Here is a 12045-nt window from a genome sequence, read left to right as displayed (position 1 = left end):
ATGGTGTAAAATGATTTCCTTAAATGTTCCAAAACCAATGATCGTTTTGTAAGAATTCCATTTACCTGAAGCAGAGAGAGATCTCATTGGGACCCAGTGGCACTCCAAAGGCTCAACAGGAGGCAGTTAGCTTTCCACCACACCATATCCTTAGCACAGAGAAGTGAAGTTTCTCATTAGTTAAAAGACTGATGTGATAAACAATTTATTATAAAGATAGATGAAACTGCATTTCAGTGTGAGCTACAAAGGTGGATGGATGGAACTTTTTTCCACTTTGAAACTACATAGTCTGCTGGGATTGCTTGTGAACACACTCAGTTGTAGGCAGTGACAAAGTGTGACAAACTGAGGTCTGAGGTGACATAATCCAGGAACGCAACAGAAATTTGGGTGCTGTGGGTTACCAGTCTGGAGCTCAGTGCTGGGAAGAGATTGATTTTGTGACCGATAGAAGCTGGAAACCCAAATCTGGCTCCAGGACTGCTGAAATGGATTTAGTCCAGGATCCAAAGTCTGTAAAAGTCAGTTAAGAGACACTCATGGACTTTGGATAAGGCTTCCAGTAGGGCTTCTGGGGCTAGCCTTACCCATACCCCTCATTCATTTGCTTTTGAGAAAGGAATCCTTGATGCTGATATCTTTGGCTGTGCGTGCTTGTACATTCCGTAACAATAAAGCAATAAAAGCCAGGTTGCAAGAATGCGAGGTAGGCTTAGCAATCCCAGCATGGAGAATACGAATAAACATCACTTCCTGGTCGCTGTCCTCTTTGTTTCTAACACTTTCAGTTACTCTCACTTCACATTTTCACATTGTTTTCCACAGCCGAGCGGAATTGAAACCTCCTGCTTGCTTTGGTGAGGCTGCTTTCTGGGGGGAGAGGTTTGTGTGCGTGCTGCTCGCCAGCGGTGGGCCCTGAGGAGCTGGGTGCACGGGGCGGGATGGCACGCTGCGAGGGAGGCCTGCTGCTCATCCCTGCACCGGCCTTATACATGGTGATAGGACAAGGGGGAATGGCTTTAAATTAACAGAGAGGAGATTTAGGTTAGATGTGAGGGGGAAATCCTTCCTGCAGAGGGTGGTGAGGCCCCGGCACTGTTACCCAGAGCTGTGGGTGCCCATCCCTGGAGGCACTCAAGGCTGGGTTGGATAGGCCAGGGGCAAACTGAGCTGGTGTGGGCAACCCTGCCATGGGAGAGGGTTGGAACTGGGTGGTCTTTAAGGTCCCTTCCAAGTAAAGCCGTTCATTGACTTTTTGATTCTCTGAACAGTAGCCACACCTGCTTTGGAGAAAAATCTGATGTCTCTGGTGGAGCAGTTTGGCAGCAATTTGCAGAAGCTTTTTTCTTCAACTGTTCTGTGCTGGTTGCTATATGAGGAATGCACTGAACCAAGCAGAAGACATCCGTAACAGCCATTACCTACTAATATGGTGTTATTCCCCACTGATGGGAACACACTGTGAGATGGAAGACATAAAGCTATGCCCTCCCTCAGCTCACTGCTGACTTAGACCAAAGTTGGGCTGAGATGAGTAATTTTGATACTTAAACAGAATTTGCTCTATTTCACTTTATGCTCACTGCCTCTTATCACAGCATCAAAAAGAGTCTGGCACTACTGTATTCTATCTAGGTATATTAATACAAAAAACTACAGGCAATTAAAGCAACCGAAAGAGAGAGTAGGCAATAGATTGAAAACAACAAATTTCAGAAGAGTTACATTTGTTTGTTTCCTGCTGGTGCTTTGCTTGGCAATATCTGATGTGTTTCTGTATGTGCTGTGTATGGGCCAGTATATTCAACTCTGGGAAGAATTAATGGTATAGAGGGAAATCGACTGGTTAGACATTCAGCTGAGGTTGCCGTCCATACTCTTTAGATGGTCAGCGGGGAGAAACTGGTTTTCCATAGGCATTTCTTTATGGTCAGCCGTGTCCAGGGGAGCTCCTGGGGGGCCCCATCTCCACAGGTCAGTGGAAGGGCCCAGGTCGGGTGAGCTGCATGTGGTGGATGGATCCCAGCTGAAGTGCCCACAGAGGGGCCGTGTGTCTCCAGAGCAGCACCAATACCCCCTGCAGTTGGTTTGAGAGGTGCTTCTGGTGTGGTGTGGGGATCGCTGCAGTCCTGGAGTTTAACGAGCAAATACAGGAGATGGCTGTGGGGAACAGAAGCTTGTAGGGTGTGTGAGTACGTGGTGGTATGACTGCCCTCGGGCCAGGCTCCTTTACGGAGAAGGCTCTTCCTTGCAGTGTGGCTGGTGCTCCAGCAGAGCACCTTTGGGACCCAGCCTGTGTCTGTGGGGCAGACCTGGCCCATAGCTGTGCTGCAGCCCATGGCAGCCCTGTGCACCAGAGCATGAGAGCATCTGGCGTGGGCCTGTTCTTGGGGCAGCCAGCCAGGCATGTCCAGTGTTGTTTAAAAGCTGCTCTAGATCAATGAAAGTGACCCCACAACACCGTGACTGAGGCTTGGTTTGAGTTCCCTGCCCCCTAAAAGACAATCCTTCTGGAATCCCTCTACAGTGACATTTAAAAGAGAGTGTAAAAGAAATCTTGTCAGAGCTCTGGGAATCTGCCCAGGCACATTCATGTCGGTTACTGTAGGGGCTCTCTCAGGACACAACCTGAAAATCCATGGCTTGCACATGGGGAAATGCTTCTCCTTTGCCCAGCTGCTGAACAGAGCCAAATTCTTCAGAATCCTGGAGCGGGAACTTGCTGTATCAGGGGGTTGTGTACTGTGACACACTGCAGACGAATTACAACCCTTTTGTTTTCTAGGAGGCTGATGGAGAAAGCTGTGCTTAAGTTAAAAAATACTTGCTCCACTTCTGCTATCTCCTTCCATTGTACATTTAATTTTGGCTGAAAACCTTAAAGAAAGTGAAGGCCCTTTGCTGTTAAAAGATGCTGAGGTTAATTCTGACCCTAAGATCACAGTCTACAGCTGCTTCCACTTAGCAACTTAGTGTGTAATGCTACAAAAAGTGACCTTCACAGTGCCTGGTAAGAATATAAACCTTTGGATCTCCCCCCTCAGAGTGACGTATGCCTAATGCTCAGTGTGGGATGGATGTTTCTGAAGTTATGTATCATCTTTTGAAGACCAGGGGGCTGTTACTCTGGATGGGACATCTGGATGCACTGCTTGCTCTGTGTAATGTCCTGCTAGATGGTGCCTTCATACTGCTGCAAACAAAAACTGAAATGCTGATGTACCTTTAGCCTGTTGTACAGTGACTTAAATCACTTGTTGTTATTCCTGCTACATGTGTATTTTTCTAAGCACTTGTGTTCCACCAGCACACTCAGACTGAGTGCTCTCAAGGGGGAATTTCCTTCCTGATAAACAATTCTGCAGTGTGATTCAGCAGGAAGGATGTTGTGGTTAAGGCACTGTATTGGGATTTGGGAGACATGGGTTCTGTTCCCAACTCTACCACAATCAAGATGTGATGAGTAGAAGGGCAAGCAAACAAAGAGGAGGAGCTGTTTGACTGTGGCAAAAACATGCTTTCATGTTCACTGTCCACTTTGGAGGTTAGTTAGGTCTGTTTTTTGGTTGTCTCAATCAAGTAAACAGTGATAAAGACTCCTGTTTGTGCAATTGAAAACTGAAATCTAATCTTGAACTATTCCAGGAACCAGATGTAGTTTAAGCTATATGTAATGACTTTCATGAGGTTTCACATGCCGATGTTTGGTGTTTTTTAGTTGGCTTTACCAATTCCCTGCTCACTTCTTTGATCTCCAGGCAATGTACTATGATTTCTATGAGAAGTCATGAACTCACATAGTTTGTTCGCTACCTTGATTACACAGAAAGGCTATGCACCATACACATGATATTTCCTTTGCCACACAGGGTTAAGTTCCTACAGTTTGGTCATAACATTGCCTTCCTCTTTTCAGAAGCAAGAGCTTGGCCCACCAACTCGAGCTGTAGGCCATCTCAGCATCGTAATTTGGTGCCAACTTTGGGAGGATGAGTCAAGAGGGCAACTCAAGTGATCGGCCTGCTGGTGAGTTTTCTGCTCCTCTCGACTTTTACCTGTCCTTTTTGTCATTTGGCATCATTTCTTTTCCATTTGCTATTGGAGGAGAATGCTGAGTCACAAGTAGAGCAAAAGCTTTGAATTCAGTGCCACACTGCATGCCATGAAGGTGGTCAGATCTCTGAGGTTTCATGGGTGCACAGCCAGATATCAGTATTTATTTGTATCCCAGATTGAAAATGTTTACAACAATTGCATCAGTAACTTCCCACAAATTCAGGAGTGTGTATCATTTTTATTATTATATTACACAGCTCATTCAGATTTTATCTATAATTCAGTTTTCTCATGAATTTCTTCTGTAATTGCTTTATAAAGTAAGACCCAGGCAGGATGCACACACGTACTGTTGTCATGTCCCACAAAGTTTTGGTGTCTGGGTGCAGAGACTGAATGGACAGGAATTCATTATTTTGGCTCAGTCCTGCCAAAAATTTCCTCTCTTCTTCCATCCCCATCTTTGGTTACTGGAATTCAGTATCATCTGGTTCTTCTGGCAGTTTCTGCAAAGGAGAACTGCCTGGGAGACACGTAAGCCAGAAGCTGTGCCTGACAGCCTCCCAGGCTCAGCTGTGTGCTTTTTTGGATGCGTAAAGGGGCATTCTTGTTTCTGACGTGAGGGCTATTTTTTGACAGTTTCCATTGTTCCCCACTCTTTGTTAATGGGTGAGGTCTTTTTGTCTGATTCCTTTTTCAGAATAGAGACTGTTATGGGAGCTGTCTGCTCACAAGTTTGGGGGCTTTCTTTCTTTCTCTCTTTCTCTCTTTCTCTCTCTCTTTCTTTCTTTCTTTCTTTCTTCCTTTCTTCCTTTCTTCCTTTCTTCCTTTCTTCCTTTCTTCCTTCCTTTTTTTCTTTCTTTCTCCCTTTCTCCCTTTCTCTCTTTCTTTCTCTCTTTCTTTCTTTCTCTCTTTCTTTCTCCCTTTCTCTCTTTCTTTCTCTCTTTCTTTCTTTCTCTCTTTCTTTCTTTCTCTCTTTCTTTCTCCCTTTCTCTCTTTCTTTCTCTCTTTCTTTCTCCCTTTCTCTCTTTCTTTCTCTCTTTCTTTCTCCCTTTCTCTCTTTCTTTCTCTCTTTCTTTCTCTCTTTCTTTCTTTCTCTCTTTCTTTCTTTCTTTCTTTCTTTCTTTCTTTCTTTCTTTCTTTCTTTCTCTCTCTCTCTCTCTCTCTCTCTCTCTCTTTCTCCATTTCTCCCTTTCTCCCTTTCTTCCTTTCTTCCTTTTTTTTTTCTTTGGTCAAGAGGGTTTCTTCCTTCTTATTTAGTCTTGCTCAAGCAAACCCATCCAGACTATGTCTACCTGGAGGGATTGTAAGAATATCCCCTTACTGGTACAGCAAAGAGAGCTGTCCTCATGGTTGCCACCCTTCTGCCACAGTTTTGCTGTCACTGTCCATATGTGTGTAAGCAGAGCAAATTGCTGAGTTTGGAATTCTGAACACTAAAGATTTTGTCTGTGGAATTGAATCTGAGAATTCAAGAGTGGAAATATTTTAAGCAATTCTTTTGGTAGCTTGGAAGCAAAGGAGATCTTTCATTGTTCATTTCTGCACTGCCCTGCTGGTCATGGGGACAAGAAGAGAGAGTCTCTCTTCTTTAAACGCTGATGTGCTTTTACTGCTGTGAATGTATCTTGATTGCACATCAGAATGTCATGCACATTCATGAGTCATCCACAGAAGGGCTTAAGGCAGAGTCTTTGGAAAAAGGCCTTCAAGGGAAGACTCCATAGCACAAGACTTTCTGGGTGCTCACGAGAGAGGTGTGGGTCATCCAGTCAAAATATTCATAGATTGCTTATTGCAACATTATTTTGGTAGAAATAATAGATGTTTTGAGTTTAGATCTGCTCTCTAAGAAACAGGCACTAGAATGAAGCTGTCAGTAGGGACACACTGCCAGCCTACTACTTCAGTGTATTTCAAGCCTTCTATTGGAGTGCTTACTACCTGTTACTCAAAGTTCTGGGTTACCCAGGTCTGATCAACTGATGATTTATATCTTGGCTGAAAATAGGGATCTTTACATTTGGGTCTGTGTGCTCAGCTTCCAGCACCAGGCTTCTGTAGCCACCTAATTCTTCCATTGTCAATTCATTTCATTATCTAAGCCTTGCTAGCAATGTAGCTATAGTTAGAGAGGAAGGATATTATAATCTTGTGAAAGATTAAAATATTTTTACTGTAATCCAGCTGGAAGGGTAGCACTTTTCTCAGGGTAGGAGACAGCCAAGGCTTTTCCCATTCTGTCCTCCCCTTGTATAGAGGAAGGAAGTGCTGGCAAGGGCCTCCCCAGCTTCCTGTCGACTTCGGAGCACATTTCCAGACACAACCTTCTCCGCCATCCATCACCCAGCCCAGCCAAACAATCACAGATCACAGCAGTGCAGGGTGAAAAACACACATCTCACATAAACACTTTGGAGGCAACGTGAGTGCAAACCGCTGGAATTTGTGCGCAGCCCTGTTTGATCTGTAAAGCTTTGGCTGACAGCGGGCTGCTGAGGAGCTTCTTCCCTTCCTTTCCTAGTGAAGTATCACAATAACCAAAATTCTTCTTTAGAATAAGATTAACAAAGGAGAAAAAAAAAATTTAAAAAGGGCTGATGTTTGATAAAGAGGCTACTGGGCTGGCAGACTGTGGAGCCTTAAGCCAAGGAGGTGAGCAGGGATGCTCTCTGTTCCACAACACCCCTGGGTGATGTGTCTGGCTGCAGGGGAAGGAAGTGAGTGTTGTCTGGCGTTATGGAGGCAGAGATTTCTGTCAGATCTGCAGGGTAGGGCAGTGATGAGGCAAAGTTAGTCTGTGATGCTTTGCAGGAGGAAATAAATAAGGCGGAAACCTCACCTTTAAATGAATCACCTCTGCTGAATACAGTTCCTTGCCTGTCTTCAGAAAAGGACTCTGAACTGAATCTTGGTCTTTTTCTCATATTACTGGTTTTCTTTAAAAGCTGCATTACAATATTTAAGTATTATTTTTAGACCTGTATGCTCTGTGACCTTTTTTAACCATTCCCTTAGCCAACTGTTTGGTTTTCTTTCTTCAGTATGGGCTCAGTATTCTTATCAAGTTTGAGCTAGGAATTTCATTTTGTTTCTGATAGCAGCAGTTATGCCTGCAAAGATCAGCTGTTAGGAGGTGGTACATTCACTGGAACGTCTCTCAAGGCAGCTGTATAATCCTGCAGAATGACTGGATGTCACAGAGTATCTGGAGTCTAAATTTGATTGGGAAGCAAAGTTCCAACATTTGAGGTTCAGTTTTCTGTATACATCTAGTCTGAATGATGTATGTAAGGCTGAACACCTAGGTTAGTCCTTCTAGAGGTGGGCAGGCACATGGTCAGAGCTCTGGCTGTGTTACCATGTACCCCGCATCTTCCTGTAGATGTTCTTGAAACCATCCAATTGCTCTTTGGTGTAAAGTGCTCCAAAATTCCCTCCCACAGTTGGTATCCAACAGCAAGGGAACTGGTTTGAGCTTGTGATTGAAGGAAAGGAAGGCTATCAGCCATCAAAGCAAGCGTGTCTGCCTTCCTTGCTCCACATGGATGCTGCCTGTGTTGAATTGGACTCCATGCCTGAGCCCACTCCTCTGTGTCAGCTCAGCACAGCAGCTGGTACATGATCATGGTGTTAGTACACCTCCAAGATTTCCCTGTTTGTGTCCCCATGTCATTGGAGAGCTGAGGTAACATTCATCTCAAGAGTCCAGCTTAATGGTAAATCTAGAACTCACCTTGAGACTTCCTCTCTGTGTACTGACTTACGTGATAGCTGTATGGTAACACCTTTCAGTGCAGTTGGTTCTATTATGTAAGAAACTGTGGGTAATTCTTAACAACTTTATGAGTCTGAAACCAGCCCAGCTCCATGCTGGCTGCAGGAGCACCTTTCTGTGCAGCCAGATGTGTTTGCTGGGGCTGTGCCATTCCCTTTCTTCTGACTCTTTCTTTTGTTGTCCTTCGTCTGGGCTTGTAGTGGGTGGGTGGGGAGTAAGCTCCTTACATGCCTTTAGATGCTCTGTGGGATGGGAATTATTTCTTGTGTAAGGTCTTGGGAGACCACAGCACTGTGCAATCCTTGTTTGAAATCTCTGAAATGCTAACATTTATTTTTAAGTCTATTAAAAATGGGCATGGATAACACCAAATGAAAAAGGAGGTAAAATGGGCTGGGCATGGGGAGGTGGTAAGGATCAGTAATAGCTGTGTTTGTAAAAACAATGGCAGAAGTAAGCAAACGAAACCCTTCCCCATCAGGGCAAAGGGCTGGAACTAAGAAAAGTCAGATTTCTCTCCAGTTAAGGCTCAGAGAAGGTGCTGTCAGTTTGAAGCTGTACCATCATTTAAAGGCAAAAAAGAAAAAACGGACACCCAAAGCTTCGGATCCTGTCTTAGACGTGAAGTCCCCAGATAGGGAAACGAGGCTGTCAAATCCACAAACTGTTTAATAGAAGTATTATTCTTCCCCTTTCGGAAGCTGTTTGACTAGACATGGGAAAGAGTTCGCACTGACAGCATGCAAAATTTCTTAATGCCCTTGTAGCAAGCAATTTATTGTGAGTCCACCTCTGGCTGTCCGCTTTGGAGGAAGAAGACCCCTCCAGCAGCAGCGGGTGCAGTTCTGCTCAGTTCCTACACTCACCAGTCTCTTAGCTTTCTCATCTAGCCGTGTCCTGTAACAGCAACGGGTTAAAAGAAAACGAGACGGGGCTGACAGCGTCCCTCTTAAGTACAGGAGGGCCAACTTGAAATCAATCCACCGCATGCTAGCTCAGCAATGCAAGGAACGCGGGGCGGCAGTAACACGATCGGATCTGCTCAAACCACCGAGCCAAAGTGGTGCTGTGCTCAGAGGGGCTGTGAGGGACGGGGTGCCTGTTTCCAGAGATCATGGCCGTGGAGGGTAGAGGAGAGCAGGGAGAGGGTCGTAAGCCCACTTGGGTGCTGGTGGCCAGCATGGCTCAAGGGAAGCAAACCCTCGCTGCAGAATGCCTCTGAGGAGGCAAAGAAACAGACTTGTGGTGGCGAATGCTGTTTGCCCAGAGGTACCATTGTGACTGAGAGAATTATGCTGAGATTGACACGGAGTCATGGGGCATAAAGTGATTGGTAACAAAGAAGTTTTCCCTGGGTTGCCTGCTGGTGTCTGCGTTCCCCTTTGCAGAAAGGGGTGAAGTGTAAGAGCTGCATCTTCCCACTCTGCCCCTTTCAGATACATTCAGGAGAGGCAAAAGATGCAATTAAAGCCAGCAGCCCACACAGCCAGGTGCGAGTAACAAACATTGGCAGAAAACTGTGCTGTGAAATCAAAGGGGCACTTCTCAGTGCTGGTGAATCAGAGGTGATTAGTTATAGGGACTATATCCCTGCTCCTGCCACCTGCTGCCACTGCAGCACGATGAGAGCTGCCGGGCTTTCTGCGCCCGCTTTGTCCATCTCCACAGCCCTGGGTCACTGGATGGAAGTTGTAAGGAACCTGCAGGAGCAGAGGGGCCTGTGGCACTTAGCTGCACATCTTCACACCCAAGGTGTCTGCCTCTTAACTAAAGGGGTTGGGAGTAAAATGTGGCCTCCCTTCATGTGGGGAGGGAGGGAGGGATGGCCGTGCCGCTGCGGGGACTCGTTTGTGTTTTAGTGGGAACCGTGGGGCAATGGAAGTGTTCTGCTCCGAGACTAAAGCCGTGTTTGCTGTGTGTGATTGTGCATTCTTTTAAATTAAACTATTTTGCAAGCACTTCCTTCCTGCATTTCTCAGAAGGAGGGAGGGGGGTGTGCAAGGAATGTTTAACTGCCTTTGACGGAGGAGGAAAACTGAAGAAAACAAGCGATGCAATCCTAACTACTGACCTTTTACTTGAGCTTGGTGATGTTTTTCAGCAGCAGAGCCTCCAGGGAGTAACAGCATCCTCCTTGCTATTGTGCTGCCTGCCCAAAAAGGGGGCTAAAGTTCAGCTTTTATGATGTTCTCACTCTGGGCTTGTGGGAAAAAGGCCACATTCCCTTTCTTAGGTCATACGAGTGCAAGAGATGACAGAGTCCTACAGTCTAACCCCAGGGCATTAGGCCAGCACAGACTGAGACAGGGATAGACAGCTTGGTAAATATGCAGCCTGCTCTTTCTCCTTGCAAGATTCACAGCAGGTGGGAGGGTAATTTACATTGTTAAATTAAAAAGCACTGATTTATTTTATGTTGGTGTGTTATTGTTTCATAAAAGCACATGGGTTGCTATTACTCATGATGGACTCTTGCACTTTATTGTTAAATACTCCTTTTCCACTTTGGTCGACAGTTACTGGAAGTGAACATAGCCTCTTGTTTTTGCCTTAGTGGGTAACTAAGCATTAAACAAAAACCCAACCTCGTCCCTGACAGACTGCTTGTTTTTAGGAAACTCTTTCCAGTTCTGAGGATTGAGATGATTGCAGTTGATGTTCTCATACAGCCTTGCCCATCGAACTGTGTGCTCCCCTTGCCCTCTGGTAGAGGTTAGGGGCCAGAAAGCTGTGGGTCCCTGGGCTCACGGGTTCAGGTCAGGCTCCCTGCCTCCCATGTTTTTGGCTAGCAGCATGGTAGGTTGAATGGTGTCCATTCCCTTACAGCTTCTAGCATTTCTATCTGTTGAACCTCCCTTCAGCCTCACTGCTGAAATGTTGTCCAGTGGATATCGAGCTGGAGTTTCTGAAGGGCATGATCCTGGCTGTGCTTCCTAAGGAGAGGAGCAGAGCCCGGGGCTGGAGGTGCTTCTGCCTGGGAAGGCTGCCTACTTCAAGGACGCAGGTGCTATTTACAAGTGCTTTAAAGTTGTTTAACACATACTGTTTAGAAAATAAACCTGGATGATCCTGACCTCTGTGCATTTGCATCCTTTCAACAGCACTTGCAGCTCCTGCGGCAGATGACGGTGCTGCAGTGTGTCAGCCTGGCCACGTGCTGCTGTGCTTTTGGAGCTGCTGACTGTGACAGGGTCTGGGTTATCTGAACTTTGCACCACACCTTTTGCGTGGTAGAGAACACAAACCTCAGCATGATATCTACCTACCCTGCAGTTCAATGGGGAGCATGTACCACTATCTGCTGTGTCTTTCTGCCAGCAGCCTGGATGGGACCAGCTCATGCAAGGTGTGCTGGGTGAGGTTTGAGCAAACACACACTGAAAATACTTGGGATATGTGTGTATGCCAAAGCACACCTTTGTGTGGCTGTTAGATGTTGCCCCAGGACACACTTTCACCTTTGTGGTGTCACACCATGGCAGAATGGAACGTGGTTGCGGGGCCAGCTGCACCACCCCTGAGATTTCCATTGTCTTAACATTGAGCCTTGTTCTTTGCAGCATCTTGCAATGACTCCTTTCTTTTCCTGGCCGTCAAATCTGGTAAATGCAAGTATCTTGTTAGAATCATAGAATCATTGTTGCCTGAGATGCAGATGCTTGTGTTTTTGGATGCAGGCAGGTATTTATATATTTAGAGGTGAAATAAGAGGTACTTGAGTCTGTCAACCCTCTGGTGTTTCTAGTTATTACATTGAGTGGTAAAAGACAAATTAATGGTGGGAGAATGGGCTTGAAGGTGAGGGAGGTTTGCTGCAGAAGAGAGAGCTGGAGCCGTGGTGTGGGTGAGATTCAGGTGAGCCCAGAAGTGCTCCTATCGGGACAGAATCGTGGTTCTTTTGATAGACTTAGCACTTAGTATTAAGCTGACTTTTGGGCTTGCAGGTACTGATTTCCATGCATAAAACCAACCAGCTGTGGCTGTCGGGCACGGAGGTTGGTGTGCTGCTGGGCACTTCCAGCCCACAGCATGCAGTGAGGAGCTGCTGGCACTGCTGCCTTCAGGAGCGATGCCGGAGATCAGAACAGAGCCTTTGCCTCTGCAGAGCATCCCTTTACCCGATTGTGTAAACTCACTTAATTTTGCCTAATTTGGGGAGGTGTCTTTTTTCATTTTCTTCCAGATGCTCTTTCTACTTGGCTACCCTG

General features: G+C 45.9%; 1 protein-coding gene across 29 annotated transcripts in view; it reads left to right on the top strand.

Moving 5' to 3' along the window:
- The window catches only part of EXD3 (exonuclease 3'-5' domain containing 3), a 245850-nt gene that overhangs the window by 53060 nt on the left and 180745 nt on the right, over positions 1-12045 (top strand). For 9 of the 29 annotated variants that reach the window (XM_031556118.2, XM_085239235.1, XM_031556120.2 and 6 more), the window contains one exon: positions 3920-4029. The exons of the other annotated variants lie outside the window; for them this stretch is intronic. In XM_031556118.2, the coding sequence (XP_031411978.1) occupies positions 3993-4029 (37 nt within the window). In that variant the 5' untranslated portion in view covers positions 3920-3992. The remainder of the gene's footprint in view (positions 1-3919; positions 4030-12045) is intronic. 29 annotated transcript variants of the gene reach the window in all.

This window comes from Meleagris gallopavo, chromosome 19 (genome assembly GCF_905368555.1).
Source record: "Meleagris gallopavo chromosome 19, MGAL_WU_HG_1.1, whole genome shotgun sequence".
Classification (NCBI taxonomy): Eukaryota; Metazoa; Chordata; class Aves; order Galliformes; family Phasianidae; genus Meleagris; species Meleagris gallopavo.
Note: the sequence above shows the minus strand (reverse complement) of the source record. Positions and strands in the feature narration are given on the sequence as shown.